Genomic DNA, 22,131 nt, shown 5'->3' with positions numbered 1-22,131 from the left:
TGGTTCGAATCCCCGCGATGGGGTGAGCTCCCGTCTTTCGGTCCCAGCTCCTGCCCACCTAGCAGTTCGAAAGCACCCCTAAGTGCAAGTAGATAAATAGGTACCGCTTTATAGCGGGAAGGTAAACGGCGTTTCCGTGTGCTGCGCTGGTGCTGGCTCGACAGCTGCAGCTTTGTCACGCTGGCCACGTGACCCGGAAGTGTCTGCGGACAGCGCTGGCTCCCGGCCTCTAGAGTGAGATGAGCGCACAACCCCAGAGTTAGACACGACTGGCCCGTACGGGCAGGGGTACCTTTACCTTTAAAGCAGCTGATTTACAGAAGCGGAAGGCAAAGGACAGGACAGTGTCAAAATAGCAAAAGGGTCATTTGTGGTTATCTGGCCATCGGATTAAGAAAGGAAAAAAATAAACCCTGGCTACCTTGATTGCGGCACATTTCCTGGGAATTAATGAGAAGATCAACTCTGCTAATGGGCACCAAATGGGTCGTTATCCCAGCCTTTAACAAGCCATTAATCCTACCAGAAATTATCTGTGCCAAGGATGATATTAATAGTTTGCTTGATTCCTCCGTTCTCGCTTTACTACTTGAACTGGGCTTACAAGGTCTTAATTTGTAACAGCTACCAGGGGCGGAAGAGGAAAACCTTATGTTGGATGGAGCGCTTTGTTGTTTAGTCGTTTAGTCGTGTCCGACTCTTTGTGACCCCATGGACCAGAGCACGCCAGGCACTTCTGTCTTCCACTGCCTCCCGCAGTTTGGTCAGGCTCATGTTTGTAGCTTCGAGAACACTATCCAACCATCTCATCCTCTGTCGTCCCCTTCTCCTTGTGCCCTCCATCTTTCCCAACATCAGGGTCTTTTCCAGGGAGTCTTCTCTTCTCGTGAGGTGGCCAAAGTATTGGAGCCTCAGCTTCACAATCTGTCCTTCCAGTGAGCACTCAGGGCTGATTTCCTTCAGAATGGAGAGGTTGGATCTTCTTGCAGTCCATGGGACTCTCAAGAGTCTCCTCCAGCACCATAATTCAAAAGCATCCATTCTTCGGCGATCAGCCTTCTTTATGGTCCAGCTCTCACTTCCATACATCACTACTGGGAAAACCATAGCTTTAACTATACGGACCTTTGTTGGTAAGGTGATGTCTCTACTTTTTAAGATGTTGCCTAGATTTGCCATCGCCTTTCTCCCAAGGAGCAGGCGTCTTTTAATTTCGTGACTGCTGTCACCATCTGCAGTGATCATGGAGCCCAAGAAAATAAAATCTCTCACTGCCTCCATTTCTTCCCCTTCTATTTGCCAGGAGATGGAGCGCTACTTTGTCTCAAATGTGATACTGATTCAAATGTATGCAGCCTGCGGCCTGTAGTCTCTTAGCCAAGCCTACCTTTCAGGGTTGTTGTGAAAAGTGCAGACATCACTCTGCACTCCTTGTATACCCTGGCTCATACAATACCAAACAAATCTGTGATTTGTAATCTGAATCCAGTCCCAAAGTTGTTTTAAATAGCCTGCTCATGTTGTTTTTCTTCCTGCTGGAGAATGCAAAAGAGAATAAAAGCGGAGGGGGGAAGAGTGGTTCAGCACCAGCAACCCATAATATCTGGAATACAGACTCTCTGTTAGGGTGGGGGAAAGAGCTGAATGGACTCTCCCAAGACTGGGCATGACCTGCTTTGATAATATATATTAGATAGCATTGTTTTTAGTGGTTAAGTTGCAGAGCCAGCTATAGATCAAACGATTTAGGCAAGGAGCATCACCACACACAAAAAACCCCTTCTCTTATTCAGCTATTGAGCAACTTGTGCTTCATTTGAACTGCGTTTGTCATCATTTTGTAACTTCAATGCCTGATTCACAGGCATGACTTATCTCTGCCATGCAAGATGACAGATTTGCATTCCAGGACCTCTATGTGTTGCCATATTTCAGAAAGCGAAAGTCAGGACACAAAAGTTGTTGAGCTCTTTTTTTGCCCGGACACATGTTTCCCCAAAGATTTTTGCCCAGACACTGTTTCCGATGGCCACATACTGGCTATGTCCAGGAAATTCCGGACGTATGGCAGCCCTAGTAAATCTGAAATATATTCAGTCTGTGCAAGCAGAGGCACTTCTGGACTGTTGCTGTTTTGCTCCGAGTTCAAATCCAGGTTGCATAATTAAAGTTGATTGGGAGTCTTGTGCAACAAAGCCACTTCCCCAAAAAGTTTGAAGTTTTTTGCAATAAGGAAAGTGATGAGAAAGCACATTGAAAAGTGTAGGATTCCTCTTGACGGCTGCAAAGTCTGACCTCAGTAAACTGATTCTCTGGAAGCAATGTGTGCATTCTGTGTACTATTCATTTCAGCTCTTTAGTGGCTGGTTGGGTAGCGATAGATGAGGACATTTAACAAGAAATGAACGTGAGGTTAATGGGGGGAAAATAAGAGTTTGGAAGAAGGGCTTGCAGGGGGGCAAGAGAGGCAGGTAAAGGTGTTTAGGACTGAAGTTGCTTAGAGTTGCCAATAACTTTGGCCAAAAGAAAAAAAAGCTCAACAACTTTGCCACAAAAAGCCCCAAAACTAACTTTTGTGTCCGGATTTTCATTTTTGACAGTTGCTGGGTGATTGTTCTGTTTTGCTTCAGCAGCAGGAGATACTGGTGAAAAAAATATATATACTGCAACTTCTTTTTAGTTTGTTATATTTCTGATTTTGCCTTTATATACGGTGCGCAGATAATTTTTTACTGGTTATTGGATTGATCCTCCCAGGAAGTGATAGTTGACCTTTGAGCCAATAAATACCCACAAATTACACATCTGGTAGCCAAATTTGCTCCGGTCGCTAAGAAGCTTTGTTCCAGTTATGTTAATGCTTTGTAATTTTAAAATGTTATGCTGTGAATTATAGACTTATGTTGTGTGATTTTAGAGCAGGCTTCCTCAACCTCGGCCCTCCAGATGTTTTTTGGCCTACAACTCCCATGATCCCTAGCTAGCAGGACCAGTGGTCAGGGATGCTGGGAATCGTAGTCTCAAAACGTCTGGAGGGCCGAGGTTGAGGAAGCCTGATTTAGAGGAATGCTTGGCTTCTGTTGTTCATTGCGAAGGCCTTTGGCCATAAGCAATGAATTGAATGGATTGACTGTTAGATTTCTTACCTGTCTTTCACTGCAAGTCAGTGTGGTACAGTGGCTAGGATGTTAGACTAGGACCCCGGAGCCCAGGGTTCGAATCCCCACTCGGGCATGAAGTTCCTTGGGTGACCTTGGGCCAATCGCCGCCTCTCAGCCTAACCTCCCTCACAAGGTTGTTGTGAGGATTAAATGAGGAAGGGGAGAATAATGTCAACCACCTTGAGATCCTGGGAGAGAAGGAGGGGATATAAACAAGCAAACAAGCTCTGAGAGTATTACAACAATAACATATACAATTATAAAACAAATAAAACAGTTGGATCAGGCCAATGGCTTATCTAGTCCAGCAACCTTTTTTCACAGTGGCCAGCCAGACACTTGAGAGAATCCATGCATAAGAGGGATTTCCCTCCCTGCAGTTTCCAGTAACCATAAGACAAAGGAAAGTGTCTTAGGAACAATGCAAAACAGTTCCATATTTTATAAAATCAAATCTATCTATATACAGTGGTGCCCCGCAAGACGAATGCCTCGCAAGACGGAAAACCCGCTAGACGAAAGGGTTTTCCGTTTTGGAGGTGCTTTGCAAAACGAATTTCCTATGGGCTTGCTTCGCAAGACAAAAATGTCTTGCGAGTTCCTGCAGGGTTTTTTCCCTCCCCCCCCCCTTTTCCCAAGCCGCTAAGCCGCTTAACAGCTGATCCGCTAAGCCGCTAAGCCGCTTAACAGCTGATCGCTAAGCCGCTTATCAGCTGATCCGCTAAGCCACTTAACAACTGATTGCTAAGCCGCTTATTAGCTGATCCGCTAAGCCGCTTAACAGCTGATCCGCTAAGCCACTAAGCCGCTTATCAGCTGATCCGCTAAGCCGCTAATAGCGCTAATCCGCTAATGGGCTTGCTTCGCAAGACGAAAAAACCGCAAGACGAAGAGAATCGCGGAACGGATTCTTTTTGTCTTGCGAGGCACCACTGTACAGTGGTAACTTGGTTGTCGAACGTTCAGCTTTCGAAGCATTCGACAACCGAGGCGCAAAGGGCGGTCTGCAAATTTAATACGGAAATGGAGAAAAATAACATATACACTCAACGGAAGCCGTCGACTTCCGAGGCGCGTTCGAAAATGGAAGCATTTACTTCTGGAACGGAGATGTTCGAAAACCGAGGTACCTCTCTCTCTCTCTCTCTCTCTCTCTCTGTGTGTGTGTGTGTGTGTATACACACACACACATATATACAGTGGTACCCCTGGATGCAAATGGGATCCGTTCTAGAGCCCCGTTCGCATCCAGAGTAGAACGCAACCCGTGTCTGCGCGTGTGCAATTCGCCACTTCCGCGCATGCGCATGACTTCATTTTGAGCGTCTGTGCATGCGCAAGCAGTGAAACCCGGAAGTAACCTGTTCCGTTACTTCCGGGTCGCCACGGAGCACAACCTGAAAACGCTCAACCCGAAGCTACTTCAACCCGAGGTATGACTGTACACATACAGTGGTACCTCGAGTTACAGACGCTTCAGGTTACAGACGCTTCAGGTTACAGACTCCCCTAACCCAGAAATAGTACCTCAGGTTAAGAACTTTGCTTCAGGATGAGAACAGAAATCGCGTGGCGGCAGCGGGAGGCCCCATTAGCTAAAGTGGTGCTTCAGGTTAAGAACAATTTCAGGTTAAGAACGGATCTCCAGAACGAAATAAGTTCCTAACCCGAGGTACCACTGTATATAAAACAATTTAAAACAATTCAAAACTGTTTTTATGTATGGATCATATCTATCTATCTATCTATCTATCTATCTATCTATCTATCTAGGTAAAGGTACCCCTGCCTGTACGGGCCAGTCTTGCCAGACTCTAGGGTTGTGCACCCATCTCACTTAAGAGGCCGGGGGCCAGCGCTGTCCGGAGACATTTCCGGGTCACGTGGCCAGCGTGACAAAGCTGCATCTGGCGAGCCAGCGCAGCACACGGAAACGCCGTTTACCTTCCTGCCAGTAAGCGGTCCCTATTTATCTACTTGCACCCAGGGGTGCTTTCGAACTGCTAGGTTGGCAGGCGCTGGGACCGAGCAACGGGAGCGTACCCCGCCGCGGGGATTCGAACCGCCGACCTTTCGATCGGCAAGCCCTAGGTGCTGAGGCTTTTACCCACAGCGCCACCCGCGCCCCATCTATCTGTCTGTCTATCTATCTGTCTATCTATCATCCATATCTAAAAACAGTTTAAAATAGTTCTAAACCACATGCTGAGTGTGATTTTAAAAAATCATGTCTACATAAAAAGTCTTGCTCTCGAATATAGCTCAGTATCCTGAGCTGCATTGTGGGTAATATCAGCGCTCTGGACAACCTTGCCAGGGCACACCCTCCTGCTGCTCCTTAGTGCCAGTCAATCCCCTGGAGGCAAGAACGGGAGAAGGGCACTTCTCTGAGCAGGAGAGAGGCACATGCTTGGCTGGTGGCTGGGACCAAGAATGGAGTTGAGGAAGGAGTGGTCCCTGCAGGATGCTCCTTGATTTGCAGCACCACCTGCATCCAGGGATGAGTGACAGGCAGGCTGGTCTGTCTCCTTCCCCAGCGGAACCATGTGGGACGTGAGGAACGTGCCACAGCCACGGAGTGAGTCAGCTGACCCCCTTTTGCTTTCTCTCTGGCCGGCCTCTCCCTAACTTAAGGAAGCTGCATTTCATCGCTAGGCAAATTTCACTTGAGCTGCAGAGTGTTTAGGGATTGAGCCATGTGTGCACAGATGCAGGTGGATGCAAGCGTGGGTGGGGCTATAGAATATTTGGTGTCGGAAGAATATTAAAGGGTGGGGGAGAGGATTAAAAGGGAAAACACATCCACCCGGGTCTCCACACCCCCATTCTGATATTATGTTGGGGAGTGGTGGAAAATTAAAGTGGCAGGTGGATTCAGCTGCCTGGTGCTGTTCAGAGTGATGGCTGGGGAAAAATTAAAGTTTTTTTTGGGGGGTGTTCAGTGGTGGGCTCTCAAAGGGTGCCAGGGTCGCAGCAACTGTCCAAGGGTGCCAGGTGATGACCCTTGCTCTTGCTATTTTCCGCTGCCTCCATTTCCCTCTGCAACATCTTTGTAGCGAGTTTTAGAATGTAATCTCTTCGGGGCAGAGTCCTGTCCGCTTGCATTTTGCAAAAGGGCCATGCAACACTGACGGCAGTGTTAACATCTGAAATCAGCCCGTCCGGTCACGATGAACAAAATTTAAGGCTGTATGCTGATGCCCTGTATTCCAGTAGCTCTGACCCAGGCTGCCCCTCTCTGCTTCGTCGTACGCCTGGAACCCTGCAGGAGACCCCTGCAGGATTGCCCCCACTTGCATAATGCAATGGACAATGTTATTGGCTTGTCTCAGGAGGACCTTAGTCGTAAAGGAGTATCAGGTACCGGGCGAGAACCTCCTTCCTTGGAGGTTTTTAAGCAGAGGTTGGGTGGCCATCTGTCATGGATGCTTTAGTTGAGATTCCTGCATTGCAGCAGGGGGTTGGACTAGATGGCCCTTAGTGTCCCTTTGCAATTCTAGGATTCTGTGAGATCCAAACAGCTGCTTTTAGGTAGGTCGGTTTTTGTGTTACTCTGTAAGTTCCTCTAATCTGCAGACCTCCATAACCATGTCCAAGAGTGCCCTAGAAGGATCACAGTTCAGTGGCAGAGCAACTGGGTCGCATGCAGAAGGTCCCAAGTCCAGGCTATAACATCTTCAAGCACAGCTCGGAAAAGACCCTTGTCTGAAATCCCATTGCTAGTCATTGTAGCCGATAGTGAGCTTGATGGACCAGTGATGTAACTCAATATAAGGCAGTTCCTTATGTTCCTGTTTAGTGAGGGCCATATAGCTCAGTTGGTAGAGAAGAAAAAGAAGAGCTTGGATTTGATATTCCGCTTTATCACTACTCTAAGGAGTCTCATGGAACACGGGTGGCGCTGTGGGTTGACCCAAAGAGCCTAGGACTTGCGGTTTGAATCCCCGCAACGGGGTGAGTTCCCGTTGCTCGGTCCCTGCTCCTGCCAACCTAGCAGTTCGAAAGCACGTCAAAGTGCAAGTAGATAAATAGGTACCGCTCCGGCGGGAAGGTAAACGGCGTTTCCGTGTGCTGCTCTGGTTCGCCAGAAGCGGCTTAGTCCTGCTGGCCACATGACCCGGAAGCTGTACGCCGGTTCCCTCGGCCAGTAAAGTGAGATGAGCTCCGCAACCCCAGAGTCGGCCACGACTGGACCTAATGGTCAGGGGTCCCTTTACCTTTTAAGGAGTCTCAAAGGGGCTAACAATCTCCTTTCCTTTCCTCCCCCACAACAAACACTCTGTGAGGTGAGTGAGGCTGAGAGACTTCAGAGAAGTGTGACTGGCCCAAGGTCACCCAGCAGCTGCATTTGGAGGAGCGGGGAAGCGAACCCGGTTCACCAGATTACGAGTCCACCGCTCTTAACCACTACACCACACTGGCTCACACTAGCATCTGCTTTGCGTGCACAAGATCCTAGGTTCAACAGGTCTCCAGGCAGGGTTGGGAAAGGGATTCCTTGCACCAACCCCTGCAGAGCTAGAGTCTGCCAAGGCTGGCAAAACAACGGGTCTGAGTGCAAGGCAGCGTCCTATGGAAATGCTGTCAGCTTGAAGCAACATTGATGGACGCAGAGCTCTTGTATCCAAAACAGAAACCCAAATCCAGCCCTGGCACGCTGTGCGAAGTCCCCAGCAGTCCGTAATGATAGGTGCGCCCTGAGGACTGTGCTGCACCTTTAAATGGTAATCAGAATGGCATTCCTTCAAGCAGCTAGTTTTGCATTTGTGGGAATGCCTGCCGATAGTTTCTCTTGCAGAAAACCCCCAAGTTAGTACCATACAAAGGTCCTGTTCTCTCCTTTCCCCATCTTGTGTGCAACTCTCTTTTCTGAATCCAGCAGCGTCATTTTAAACGTTGCTCCGAAAATTGCCTTGCCAATCCTTTCGAGATAAAATGTGTTTCCTTTTCAATTTACCAGCAGTGTCCCATTTCAGAGCACCAGAAAGCAAAACTTGTTCAGAGCCAGTCCCCTTGTTCCCAGTCAGAGGCATGGCCAGTATAGAGTTTGCATAGTAAGGAAGGGTTGTAGATCAGCAGTAGAGCATATCTGCTCTGCATTCAGAAAGTCCCAGATTTGATCCCAGTATCTCCAGGTACAACTGGGAATGTGCCATGTCTGAAACCCTGGGGAGAGGCTGTGAGTCCCGGCTACCCAGTGGTTCCTAAACCATTCCCCAGTATGGATCACTTGAAAATTGCTGAGGGTCTTCTGGGACCAATTAATGATTTTTCTGCGTCTTGTAGCGACTATACTTTTGCTAGATACTGCCATTTTTTAAATTGTATTTTTCTTTTTTTTAATTTTTTAATTTTCAATGCAGAATCATTTCTGTTTTTTTCCTATATGTTCCGGGGATTTTTGTTTGTATAGTATTATTTTGGATTCAATGTTTGTAATTTTTGTTTTTAATTGTATTTTTCGTTGCTGCTTTCAGCCAGTGTGGTATAGTGGTTAAGAGTGGTGGACTCGTATTCTGGTGAACCGGGTTCGCTTCCCTGCTCCTCCACATGCAGCTGCTGGGTGACCTTGGGCCAGTCACACTTCTCTGAAGTCTCTCAGCCCCACTCACCTCACAGAGTGTTTGTTGTGGGGGAGGAAAGGAAAGGAGATTGTTAGCCGCTTTGAGACTCCTTAGGGTAGTGATAAAGCGAGATATCAAATCCAAACTACTACTACTACTCTTCTTCTTCTTCTTCTTCTTCTTCTTCTTCTTCTTCTTCATTTCTTCTGTACAGTTGCACCTCAGAAGTCGAATGCCTTGCAAGTCGAACGATTTGGCTCCCAAATGCCGCAAACCCGTAAGTGAGGGTTCCGGTTTGTGAACGTTCTTTGGAACCCGAACATCCAATGTTGGTTCTGTGGCTTCCGATTGACTGCAGGACCTTCCTGCAGCCAATCGGAAGCCGTGCCTTGGTTTCCGAACGTTGTGGAAGTCGAGCACACTTCCAGAACAGATTCCTTCCAACTTCCGAGGTATGGCTGTATTGTATTTTGGTGTGCTATAGCGAGAACTGCAGTACAGTAAGATGCAATAATAAAGGTAAAGGTAAAGGTAAAGGTACCCCTGCACGTACGGGCCAGTCTTGACAGACTCTGGGGTTGTGCGCCCATCTCACTCAAGAGGCCGGGGGCCAGCGCTGTCCGGAGACACTTCCGGGTTACGTGGCCAGCGTGACATCGCTGCTCTGGCGAGCCAGAGCCGCACACGGAAACGCTGTTTACCTTCCCGCTAGTAAGCGGTCCCTATTTATCTACTTGCACCCGAGGGTGCTTTCGAACTGCTAGGTTGGCAGGCGCTGGGACCGAACGACGGGAGCGCACCCCGCCACGGGGATTCGAACCGCCGACCTTTCGATCGGCAAGCCCTAGGCGCTGAGGCTTTTACCCACAGCGCCACCCGCATACCAAGATGCAATAATAAGTTCAGTTAAAAACAGATAAAAATATTTCTTCAACCATAACTCCACAGGTGCCGCAGGCCCCCTGAATGAAGCTTGTGGGCTGCTAACTGGAAAGCCAAGGGGTGACGGCAGTACTGAGCAAGATGAACCGGTAATTTCATTCCGTACAAGGAAATTTCCATCACTCAATGAGAGAGAAAGCCAGTGTGGTGTAGTGGTTAAGAGCGATAGACTCGTAATCTGGTGAACCGGGTTCGCTTCCCCGCTCCTCCACATGCAGCTGCTGGGTGACCTTGGGCCAGTCACACTTCTCTGAAGTCTCTCAGCCCCACTCACCTCACAGAGTGTTTGTTGTGGGGGAGGAAGGGAAAGGAGATTGTGAGCCGCTTTGAGACTCCTTCGGGTAGTGATAAAGCAGGATATCAAATCCAAACTCTTCTTTTTCAATAGTAAGAACATCTGCTTTGCAGACAGAAGGTCCCCCAGTCCTGTCCCTGGCATCTCCAGGCAGGATGGGGAGAGACCCCTCTGGAAAACCCTGGAGAGCAGCTGCCAGTCAGTGTCGACAACACTGATCTAGATGGGCCAATGGTCTGGCTCTGTATAAGGCAGCTTCCTATGCACGGAACTCTCTGTGGAAAGTGATCATTGGATTTGGTCGCATGATTAAAAGGAAATAATTTCACAGCCTTCCCTTTATGATCCAATCGAAATATTCCCCCCCTCCCCAGGGACTGGCCCTCCAGATGTTGCCAGTCTACAGCTCCCCTCATCCATCCTTGACCATGCTGTCTGGGGATTTACTCAGCAGTAAATCCCATTGCACTCACTGGATTGCTAGGGACAGTCCCAATGATTTTAGTGAGAGAATTAAATACGTGTTTGTTAAATGCATGTTTATTAAGTGTGCAGTCCAACAATGATGCAGTTAAGTAATTTTGAATTCTGGGTTTAATGGTCTCATGGGTGCCGCTCTTTAGATGCTAATGTGCTTTACCTCCTTATTTCAACATGCAGTAGGAAAGCTCTGGTGTGTTTGGGGATCCTTTTGCTGAGAGGGGGCCCTGGACTTCAGCCCCAAAATCCTGCCATGAGGATACCACTGCTGCAATTTTTTGTGCAGGTTTTCTTGGGAATAAGCCCAAAAATTCTTGTCCAAACAACTCCAGTAGGGATGAAACAGGCTTAATTGTTTCCTTCCACAACATCCTCTGTATCTTATTTCATTGTTGCTCAATCTTGGGTCCCCCTCCAGTTTTTGTGCTACAGCAACAAACACCACCCCATACCCATTGGCTAAGCTGGTTGAGAATGATCTGATCTGAGAATTGTTGGTGTCCAGTCTGTCTCAAGAGACAAGGGAGTGTGCCTCTGGGGGGTGAAGTCAAACTGCTGCCAAGGAGTGTGGTGGAGTCTCCTTCTTTGGAGGTCTTTAAGCAGAGTCTTGACAACCATATGTCAGGAGTGCTCTGATGGTGTTTCCTGCTTGGCAGGGGGTTGGACTCGATGGCCCTTGTGGTCTATTCCAACTCTATGATTCTATGATTCTATGCTGTGTTAGCAGCACCAAAGTGATTTCTTCAAGGTGCGATCCTGGGCGGTGTTTCAGGAGTCCTGGGCTGCCCTGACCACAAGACCCCTCTCTCAGCCTTGCTGATGCAGTCCAAAGGAAAGCAGAGCAAGACGTTTGGGTATCTGGGAATATGGCTGGGGATATGGGAACTGTGGCTGGGACACGGGTGGCACTGTGGTCTAAACCACAGAGCCTAGGGCTTGCCGATCAGAAGGTCGGCGGTTCGAATCCCCACGACGGGGTGAGCTCCCGTTGCTCGGTTGCTGCTCCTGCCCACCTAGCATTTCGAAAGCACGTCAAAGTGCAAGTAGATAAATAGGTACCACTCCGGCGGGAAGGTAAACGGCGTTTCCGTGCGCTGCTCTGGTTCGCCAGAAGCGGCTTAGTCAGGCTGGCCACATGACCCAGAAGCTGTATGCCGGCTCCCTCAGCCAGTAAAGCGAGATGAGCACCGCAACCCCAGAGTCGGTCACGACTGGACCTAATGATCAGGGGTCCCTTTACCTTTATGGGAGCTGTAGTCCACCAACATCTGGGAATATGTATCAAATCAGTGTTTCCCCAGCTTGGGTCTCCAGCTGTTCTTGGACTGCAACTCCCATTATCCTTCGCTAGCAGGACCAGTGGTCAGGGATGATGGGAATTGCAGCTGTTGGGGAAACCCTTTACTAATCTTCCTTTTCAAATGGTCCTTTTGTTGCCCCGCCTGGAAAAGGTTTTTCGTGTCGCTTTGTCTCTGCAGAGCGCGCCCCGCCGGCTTCAGTTCAGCCGGCCGACGGATGGGGGCAGCCGGGGGCTGCTTTGCGCCACGTCTCGCCTCCTTTCCTCCTTCAGGACGCGAGAGGGAGCGAAAGAGCTTCTCCCGCCCCCTTGGCCCCGGCAGGAGGAGGCGGGCCGTGACGCCAGGCTCGTTTTTCCCCCGGCAGGCCGGCCTATAGAAATAGCCGTGCCGGGTTACCGCCAGTCACTCGTAGCGCTGAATGAACCCGATGCGGAGCGCATCTATTAATCTGATCCCAAAGAGAAGGGCACTTAAGGACTAACAGCCTCGCTTTCCTGCTTTGCAAGGGCTTGTTCCGATTCTTGACCCGGGGATCGAAGAGAGAGCTGTCCTTCCTTTCAATCCTGCAGGGGGAAGGGGGAATTTCTTTTTGGAAAGTCGGTTTAGATACATATTAAATTGCGTTACAGCCTAGACGCCTTAGGAGACGACAGGAGTCCCCCGATTCCTGGAAAAGGAAACGAGACAGACCCAAAAGATAATAATAAAAAGGAAAGAGAAAGGGCTTCTTCCTTTTGTTTTCTTCTCTCCACCCACGTCTCGCCTTTCCTCGGGCCGCCGCATCCTCAACCCAAGGTGGAACCGGGGCGCGTCGAGACCTTCGCTTTAAATATGCCGATGGAGCTAACGCAAAGCCGCATCCAGAAAATTTGGCTCCCGCCCGACAATCACCCGGCGCTGCCCCATAGATGTGAGTACAATAGGGGCTGGGGGTGGGAATCGACCGGCGGGGCTCGTGCAGTTAATCGGCAGGGATTCGGAGTATCATCGCATCCGCTAAACCAGGCGCGAGATGCTGAAGGTTGGAGGCGCCTCGGCGTCGGTTTTGGAGAGGAGGCGTCCTTGAGTATTCGTGGAGGAGAGGGAACGTGATTTGGGGGCGTGGGACTTTTTTGGGGGGTACGCAAAGGACACGGTTGACCCCTAAAATCTGTAGAAGAGAAAGATGGGTCTGGTAAAAATAAGGATCTGATTTAAACTAGAATTCATTTTTTCCATTTTTTAAGAAATTGGGTAGCATCCAGTGCGTAAAAGGCACTGTGCGCATATTGTGCGCCGGGGAATTGGCGTTTTCATGGGGTTTTTTTTTTTGTTTAGACTGAAAAGTGGTTTTCCCCCCTGCCTCTCTCTTTGGTGGGACGGGAGTCTCGAGCTGTGCAGCCCCGCGTGGACCCCTCCGCGCGCCCGTTCTCGGCGCCGTGGGCGGGGAGCCGGCACCGTGTGGGCTGCCGGCCGCGGGCAACCTCGCGCGCCTCTCCTTCGCCGGTACCCGGAAACGAGCCGCGCCTGCACGGCGGGCGGAAAGGGCTCGGCTGCTGCGTTCGGGGAAGCGGCGGCTAGGGAGCCGGGCCTCGCTTTCCCCCGGTGTTCTTCTCCAGGCAGGGTTGAAACCGAGCCTTGGAGAAGCTGCCGGCTGGAAGGAGAGAGCCGGCTGCGCTTCTGCCTCGCTGATGGCGAAGGCCCGGCGAGGCAGGAAAGAAGCTATTCCCGGCTAGCCGGGCGGCAGGGCCATGTGGATGACCTGAAATACTCTCCTTTGCGCCGGTGCGCCACGCCTCCGCTTCCTCTGCCCTCCTCCCGCCGCGGCGGCGATGCGATGCGCTGCACGACTCGCATGGCGGCGGCAGGGGCGCGCTCCCCTCCAAGGGGCTCTCCGCGCGCGATGTGCGCGGAGCAGGCGCCTGCCTCGCTGCTGAGTCACACCGTGGCTCCTCCATGCAGCTCCGGGTGGTGCCTTGGGGACTCCCAGCAGCTCTCCAAGGAAAGCGTCCGTCCCCCATGGCTCGAGGTCTCCGGCTTCCTTTGGCGTGCAAAGCGGTGGCGACCCGAGCTGGTGCTCGGCTTTCCTCGGGGAAAGGCGTGTCCCAGCCGCCTGCGCATCGCTCAGCGTGGGAACCATCCCCCGGCGGGGTCGTCGCGCCCCTGGGGAAATAGCTGAGTGGGTTGCTGGGGCCGGCGGGAAAAGGACCCCGGCTCCACGTGGGTGGGAGAAAAAGGTCGGGGTGCAAGAGAGGAAGAGGAGGAGGAGGGATGGGTGCCTTGCCGAATTGCACCTCCGAGGAAGCGCCCCCTATTACCTCCTCCCCTTTCCTATTCTCCCAGTTTTGCTTGCAGAAGCACCCCGTGCCTCTAGTGGAAGGGGCAGGTTCACCCCACGCATTTTAAGCACATGACTCCCACTGCCACCACAAAGAATCTTAGGAACTGTAGTTTGATAGGGTGCTGGCTCTCTCTGTGTGAAACTACGTTTCCCAGGATTCTGTGGGGGGCCTTCAGGTGGTTTGTATGGATCTGGCCTGATTGGCAACGATCCCAGGAAGCTGAGCTTTGTGGACCAGTTGTCTGACTTAAGGAAAGGTCCTTGGCTCAGCCGCATCTGATCTGCATCAGGAGCCAGGCAGGTTCAGTCCGTGGCAACTCCAGATAAGGGCTGAAAGTGTCCCCTGCCTGCAACCTTGGGAGACTTGGCTGAGCAAAGCTAGGTGATCCTGTGCTGCCTGGCCTTGCTCCATATAAGGCAGCCTCTCCTGTTCTTGTGGAACAGGCAACTTCTTAACAGCAGGGTTTCAGTGGGGCTGCCCAATTTGGCTGGCACAATCTGCTGTGCCTTTGCAGAAAGGGGAACCTTTGTCCTTCCTGATGATGTGGACTTCAGAATCATCAGCCCACAACCAGCGTAGCCTGAGGTCAGGGATGATGGTAGTTGTAGTCTAGCAACTCCCTTAAGAGCAGCTAGGCACAAAGACAAGCCTCTTGCAAAGGGATTTCCTTCTGCAATCTTCACCCTTTCCCTGGCAGCCGAATTAATTCATGCACATAGTTAATCCAGGCATTTTCTCTCAATCCACATCTTCCCCTCCGGGTTTTAATTATGTTTTGTCTTTTAAAAGCCCCCAAGGAACCCGGGATGTTCCTAAGCATTGCTGTCCTAGAAGCAGTGTTGGAAAGCCTCCCTTGAGTTGCAGGTGGGGGCTTTGAAGCCCTGAATCAGTCATTCATCTCCCATCCCTGTTGCCTAGTGACCGGCTTTGCTGCCTGCTGGGCCATGTGCCCACCTTGAAGGGAGAAGGTTACCTTATGGGGGAAGAGAACAGGTGGCGCTTCCTTACCCACAATCTTTGGGGCCCTTGCAAAAAGCATATATCACCCCCATTCCTATTCTTTGAGAGCTTTTCTGTTCATGTTTGTAATTGTGCAGGTAGAGATTCCTTTGGTTACGCCTCTTTCTCCTTGTAACATAAAGGAAAAACCCTAGTCTCCCTTAGCAAGCTCTGGGTTCCTTTTACTCTTCTGGGTACCTCTTTGCAAAAAAAGATGAGGAAGGCTTGAAATAAATGGGATGCATTCAGCTTGGGCTCTTATCGGATGCAAATAGAGTGAAACCCAGGAGGGGAGGAGCGAGGAGTCATTTGCTGCTTCTTTCAAAGCATCCTGCAGTTCAGTCGCTCTGCATGCCTTGTGGGTGTGTCTGTGTGGTCTTTGAGAGATCTAATTTCAGGGCTGGTTGGCTGCTGCTTCTGCTGTTGCAGAGTGATGCCTTGCTGGGTTTCCTAGGGGCGATCCATTCATTTTCTGTCAAATTGCACGTCTCCCACGTAGGATCTGGCGGCGCTGCTGGCTCAATGGGCAGGGATGACGTGCGGCCAGCAAGGGAGGAGAATGGCGTTGGGGAGAGCTCTCTCTTTCACAGATTGCATTGGTGTGGCATGTGAGGACAGAAATATGTTAAGCTCAACCATTGCATTGTAATTTCAAAGTGCTGTTGCCCCCGCCCCTTCCACCAACCGCTTGGTACAGAATATATAGTGCCTGCTGTCTCTTTTGTGTAATTTTGCAGTGTGAAGTGTAGCTGGCAATGGCCCGACTCCCCAATTCCATAGAATTGCTTCTGGGTGCTTGCCAGAGTTTCTTGACAATTTCAGCCGCTCCAGGTATGAGTACAGGTGTAGATGCGAGATGAGCGCCGCACCCCACAATCGCCTTTGACCGGACTTAAACCGGTCCAGGGGTCCTTTACCTGCAGGTCTTTTCAGACCGTTGAAATGAAATGAAATTTATTACAGTCCCAAACCAGTTTCTTTCAGACCGTTGTTAAATACAGTGAATACAGAACCGCTGCTGGTTTGCTGCATGGAATCGCAATGTTGTATATATTTGTTCTGGAGCCTCTGTTATATACTACCTCACCCCTGCAGACTTCAAACACTTAATATATTGTTCCTTGGGAAATGAAATTGTGTCTCCCAGTTATTGGGTCTGTTGCCTGTCTGGAGTGACTTGCAGTGTTTGAAATGTCCCTGTTAGATCATGCTTCTGAGGATAAATGATGCAATATCCTTCCTGGACCACATTGCGTCCTGTAACATTATTTTTTTCGAAAAACCCTCTCGTTGCTTAAGTGCTCATATAGCCCTCTTTGATAGACGAAACAGCCACAAATGACTGAGCTCCATCATTAACCTTTCCCTTCTGAAATACGTGCATTAGTGCTTTCTGATGCAAGACCCCACACATCCCCGCACCCCACTTTTTCGGCAACCCCTTCTCCGTTATGTGTGAAAAAATATATATTGCTAGCGTGTAGCTTTTTGCAAAGCCTTTTTAAAAATTGGAGGCTTGCTGCGCTTTGAGAAAACACTTAACTGCAAAGCCTGGAGCAAAATAAGAAAAAAGTGTTCGACGAAGAAGCAAGCACTAGAGCGTGGCTTTCCAGTAATATTTTAACGACAGATGCGCTTGGCTCCAAATCCCTACATCTGAGCCTTGGAACGCGGATGGAATTTAGAAGTGGTCATATGCTTCTGCTCCACCACTCCTGGCTCTTAAGTGGTACCTACAGTAATGAAGAGAACCAGGCTTTGTTGACCCCCCCCCCCAATACAGTGGTACCTCGGGTTACATACTCTTTAGGTTACATACGCTTCAGGTTACAGACTCCGCTAACCAAGAAATAGTACCTCAGGTTAAGAACTATGCTTCAGGATGAGAACAGAAATCGTGCTCCAGTGGCACAGCGGCAGCGGGAGGCCCCATTAGCTAAAGTGGTGCTTCAGGTTAAGAACAGAGTTCCGGAACGAATTACGTTCTTAACCCGAGGTACCACTGTACTCTTAAAGCATAGCAGGACTTCAAGTCCTTCTGGGTCACTGCTGTCCTGAAGCATCAAAAATGCAAAGAGGAAAGGTCCTGTAAGTGTGGCTGATAATGAACCCAGCCTAGATTTTTTTCTTCCTGGCCTTTTCCCCTTGGTGATGTAGAGCTTGTGCTCTCGGTTTCTTGATATTGCTGTAACCAAATCCTGACATGTCCAGGTAGGACTTGGAAGAGGCTGCTAGCTGAAGCCTCTGAGAGCTGCTGCCAGTCCCAGCGGTTCTCAACCTGTGGGTCCCCAGATGTTGTTGGACTGTAACTCCCATCATCCCTGACCGCTGGTCATGCTGGCTAGGAATGATGGGAATTGTAGTCCAACAACATCTGGGGACACACAATGTTTAGAAACACTGGTAGACAATACTGAGGTAGATGGCCCAGAGGTCTGACTCTGTATAAGGCAGCACCCTTGTGCTCCTACATTTCATGCTGCGAGGCTCTTCCGTACATCACCTGCTTGCATCCTCCTTTGGGAGGGTGACCCACCTTGTTCCTCGGCAGAGATTCTTGGAATGCCAGAAAGGAAGGCTGGAACTTTTTATTGGATTTGGCATGGCTTTCCACTCTGAAACTCCCCCGGGCACCATCATGGCGGACTGGGTGCCAATTGGTCATCATTCTGCCCTGAACTCTTCTCCTGCCTCCACAAACCGGCAGAGATGGCTTGGCAAGAATCCTTTTGCCATCATGCTCTCATGCCAATGCACTTTTATAGACTATTACACTTGTTTTGCTACAGGGATGTGGCAGATAGGAGGACCAAACCCTGAGATTTATACGGCCCTCTTGTGCCAAGTTCTGGGAGAGTAGCAGTGGAAATCTGGGTTGCATAGAAACGAGTTTCCGTTCTGTTGAGCGACAGGCAGCTTGCTTGCTATCTTGAGAGTTGTTAGCAACACCTGTGACTTGCACCTTGCATGTCAGGGGAACTTAGACAAAAGGAAGGAACACTTCTGTAGAATTTTTGGCTTTTTATCCGAGTGGCTTCTAAGGTTCTGGGAGTAATGCGATTCTCAAGTCCTGTTCTGTTTTTACGACCTGCAAGAGGCAGAAACTTGAAATTCTTAGGCTGCTGAATTCAGAGTTGGGCTCTGAATAACACAAACAAACCCGTGTGTATGTTTCAGAACAGCAGGAGATTTCTTCCTGAGTGTCCTTGCCGCTTGGCTGTCTCTGTCTGGCTCATATCCCAGTCTAAGGATGAGTCGGCAGGCTTTCAGCGCCTTGATCCTTAATGTCTAGCAGGTTTTGTCTCGAGGCTGCAGTAGAAAAGGCTGATATGCGACCAGGATGTTCGCATAATGCTTTTTGCATGTTCCAAGTTGCTTTGCACACATTCTCTTGGTAATCTGGGAATTAGGTCTGTTTTATCCCCATATTGCAGAAAGAGGGACTGAGGCTGAGAGGCGGTGATTAGCCTATGGTCAGCTGCTGAGTTTAATTCCATGGAATGGGGGAAAGATCTTAGCTCACAGCTTCGTCCACTATCTCCATTGGGCCAGGTGTGCTGGCCAGCCTGGATAGCTCAGCTGGTTAGAGCATGGCGCTGATAATGCCAAGGTTGCAAGTTCAATCCCTGTGTGGGACAGCTGAATATTCCTAGAGCATTGTAGGGGGTTGGACAAGATGGTTTGGACCTTTCCAGCTGTAGAATTCTATGATCCCAGTTGACTGCCTTTATAAAAAAAATGTAGTATTGATATGACAAGTCGTCTCCCTTTTCAAAAGCCATTTTCTTTCTCCCTTTTCTTCTTTACCCACCCATAGCATGTGGCCCTCAGCTTACCAATTCGCCCACTGTGATCGTCATGGTCGGCCTCCCGGCTCGTGGGAAAACCTACATTTCCAAGAAGCTGACCCGCTACCTCAACTGGATCGGCGTCCCGACAAAAGGTGAGATTCTGGGCTGACTTGAGCCTTTATAGTTGAAGCCCCTGGGTGCCTGTGTTGGGAGCAACAGGTCCTGCTTCTAAGACGTACAATATTTACTCGACTGTAATGTGCACCTTTTTTTGGTGTGCATTAGATTCGATGGTGCATTAGATACAGTATTTCATTGGCTGTTCTGGGGAGGTAAGATGCTGAACTAATTAACTTTTGTTTTGTTTTCTCCAAAAAAATTATTGGTTTTCACAATATTATAAACAAACAAACAAACAAACAAGACAAACAAAACAAAACAAACATAAATCATAGCCTTATTAAAAATTACAGTTATTAACTTTGTTAAGTGACTTCCTCGCTTCCCCTTGGTTGAATTTCATTGCATGTCCTTTTAACGGTTTTCCAAATCCCAATTTTTATGAAATTTAACTTAAACATTAACATCCTTAGATCTTCACCTTATAGAATTAAACATATTAATTCATCACTTAACATAAATAAAATCCTAAGCCTATTAAGTATCTACAAGCTATTTCCAGTTAGTTTAACTTAACAAATTTAACTAAATAATAATTAAATTTATCCCATTCTTCCTGATACTCCTGCTCCTTCTGGTCGCGGACTCTTCTGGTTAGGTCGGCTAGCTAGCCTAGCTGAACTAAGTAACTTTTGGTCTCATCCAGCAGGGTTATTCTTTCACTCTTCCAGCTTCTGATAATTTCACGTGCGGCATGACATTGAGTTGCATTTTGATGCATGTTGCATCTGCCTCAAAGTCAGTTCTTGGACCTGGACTGCTGACCAAGCTATTTGGGGAGTTTGGTTGCCTGTTTCAGAGGCTCAAGTGTTGGGAAACCTCCGTTATGTCCAATAATCTACTAGTGATTTTCATTGTGTGCTTCCAAGATCTATAAGGAGCGGCCTGTAGCTCAAATCATTTTTTGAGGTACCTGGGTCAGCGCAGGTCTTTCCCAAAGAGAAAGCAGAGAGACAGAGGCAATCCATAACAGTCTCTCTTGGAAATCACTTGCGGCTCCACAAATATGTTGGTAGCATGGAATCATAGAATTGTGGAGTTGGAAAAGGCCCCAAGAGTCATCTAGTCTAACCGTCTGCAATGCAGGAATCTTTTTGCCCAGTGTGGGATTCGAACCCACTACCCAGCATGTATCTATGTTTTTCACTCGTCTGGAGGAAAATGAGTCATGTTTTCATCTGCTTTTACAAAAAAAGGGGCCCTTCAGGGGGACCCGATTCAGGCAGGCAAGTGGCTGTTTTCAAGCCCGAGCCATGCAGCTTGTTCTTGGAAGAGAAGTTTGTTGAATTCCATGGCTTTGCATGTCTTTCTCCCTTAACAAAAGTGCAGGCGCCTTGACTCTCCTCCTTTCTCTTTGCAGTGTTTAATGTCGGGGAGTATCGCCGTGAGGCCGTGAAGCATTACAGCTCCTACAACTTCTTCCGTCCTGATAATGAGGAGGCTATGAAAGTCCGCAAGTAAGTCGAAATGTGCTCCAAGTTTCCTCCATCCTGATTTGTTTGTTTTTTACCTTCTGCTCTTTTCTTGAATTGAAAGTTTGACTTTGGGGAGCTGGTGTGTTTCAGTGCTGTTTGGGAGGCCTCTTCCAGGGTGCTCTGTAAAAGGTAAAGGGACCCCTGACCATTAGGTCCAGTTGGGGTTGCGGCGCTCATCTCACTTTACTGGCCGAGGGAGCCGGCGTACAGCTTCCGCGTCATGTGGCCAGCATGACTAAGCCGCTTTTGGCGAAACCAGAGCAGTACACGGAAACACTGTTTACCTTCCCACCAGAGTGGTACCTATTTATCTACTTGCACTTTGTGCTTTCGAACTGCTAGGTGGGCAGGAGCAGGGACCAAGCAACAGGAGCTCACCCCATCATGGGAATTCGAACCGCCAACCTTCTGATCAGCAAGCCCTAGGCTCTGTGGTTTAACCCACAGCACCACCCGCATCCCAGGGTGCTCTGTATCCCCAAGCCAATATAAGAAGTAGCAAGGTGCCCTCTTGGTTGCGTGGACTTGGCTTTTGAGCCTCAAAAGAGCTCTTGTCCACATCAGCACATCAGCGCAGTGACTGGCCTTGTAGACCCATGGGGAAGACCAAGTGTGGGGACAAACTAGGGTTCCCTCCTTGGGGATGGGTAGGCATTGGGAGCCGATGGACGGAACGTTGTCTTTCCATGTCTTTTTGGGGGGATAGCGTAATGGGGGCCAGTTGGCCCTTGGGGCTTCCTGCGAAAGCTGTGATTCGAAATGTCCTGAACCTGTGCCTTTTCCCTGTTGTTGCAGGCAATGTGCCTTAGCCGCCCTGCGAGATGTCAAACTGTACTTGTCCGAGGAAGGTGGCCAGATTGCGGTGAGTGTCACACCCTGAAAGGAGCCAATGTGGTTGTCACTGGAGCTTGTCTGCAGCTTCCTGTTGAGGCCATGTGTGCGCAGATGGTCCCCAGGGGGGAAAGGCGCTCCTGTGTACCCTTCAGCTCAGGGGTGTGCCGATTCTCTCTCTGTACAGTCATACCTCATGTTACGTTTGCTTCAGCTTATGCGATTTCAGGTTGCGTCCCGCGGCGACCCGGAAGTACAGTGGTATCTCGGGATGCAAACGGGATCCGTTCCGGATCCCCGTTCGCATCCCAAATGGAACGCAAGACGTGACTGCGTGTGTGCGGGTCACATTTTGCCGCCTACGCGCATGCGCATTACGTCATTTTGAGCGTCTGCGCATGCACGAGCGGCGAAACCTGGAAGTAATGTTCTCCGTTACTTCCGGGTTGCCACAGAGCGCAACTCGAACGCGCTCAACCAGAAGCGCATTCAACTCGAGGTATGACTGTACCGGAAAGGGTTAACTTCCTGATGGGCTCTGGCTCAGTGGGAGACCACTTGCTTTGTGTTAAGAAGGTTCTGGGTTCAGTCCTTTGGCATTTCCATTTTTTAAAAAAGCAAATGGAATGTTTCCTCCACAGCAATTGTTTCCCCATGCTTTTAAGACCGGCTAATGTTCTTTTCAAACAGTTTTGATTTTAGTGTATGTCTGAATGGACTCATCCTATTTTAGTTTGCTCTGTTGGGGTATATCGTGTATTAGCCTCTACCCCCAGTAATTTAATTTATGCTTC

General features: G+C 49.4%; 1 protein-coding gene and 1 long non-coding RNA gene across 8 annotated transcripts in view; one reads left to right on the top strand and one right to left on the bottom strand.

Annotated features, from left to right (window-relative positions):
* Positions 1-7,372, bottom strand: part of LOC114605942 (uncharacterized) — a 55,936-nt gene extending 48,564 nt beyond the window's left edge. The window contains exon 1 of the long non-coding RNA XR_013394451.1: positions 7,198-7,372. This is a non-coding gene — a long non-coding RNA (uncharacterized LOC114605942). The remainder of the gene's footprint in view (positions 1-7,197) is intronic.
* Positions 1-22,131, top strand: part of PFKFB3 (6-phosphofructo-2-kinase/fructose-2,6-biphosphatase 3) — a 77,527-nt gene that overhangs the window by 29,086 nt on the left and 26,310 nt on the right. For 2 of the 7 annotated variants that reach the window (XM_028747660.2, XM_028747656.2), the window contains exons 1-4: positions 11,720-12,650; positions 18,878-19,003; positions 20,392-20,488; positions 21,302-21,368. In XM_028747660.2, coding sequence (XP_028603493.1) covers positions 12,572-12,650; positions 18,878-19,003; positions 20,392-20,488; positions 21,302-21,368 — 369 coding nt within the window. In that variant the 5' untranslated portion in view covers positions 11,720-12,571. Of the gene's footprint in view, positions 1-11,713; positions 12,651-18,877; positions 19,004-20,391; positions 20,489-21,301; positions 21,369-22,131 lie in introns of those variants that run through there. The other 5 variants (XM_028747661.2, XM_028747654.2, XM_028747653.2 and 2 more) reach the window with 5 other exon arrangements.

The sequence above is a fragment of the Podarcis muralis genome, chromosome 10 (genome assembly GCF_964188315.1).
Source record: "Podarcis muralis chromosome 10, rPodMur119.hap1.1, whole genome shotgun sequence".
In the NCBI taxonomy this organism is placed as follows: Eukaryota; Metazoa; Chordata; class Lepidosauria; order Squamata; family Lacertidae; genus Podarcis; species Podarcis muralis.
Note: the sequence above shows the minus strand (reverse complement) of the source record. Positions and strands in the feature narration are given on the sequence as shown.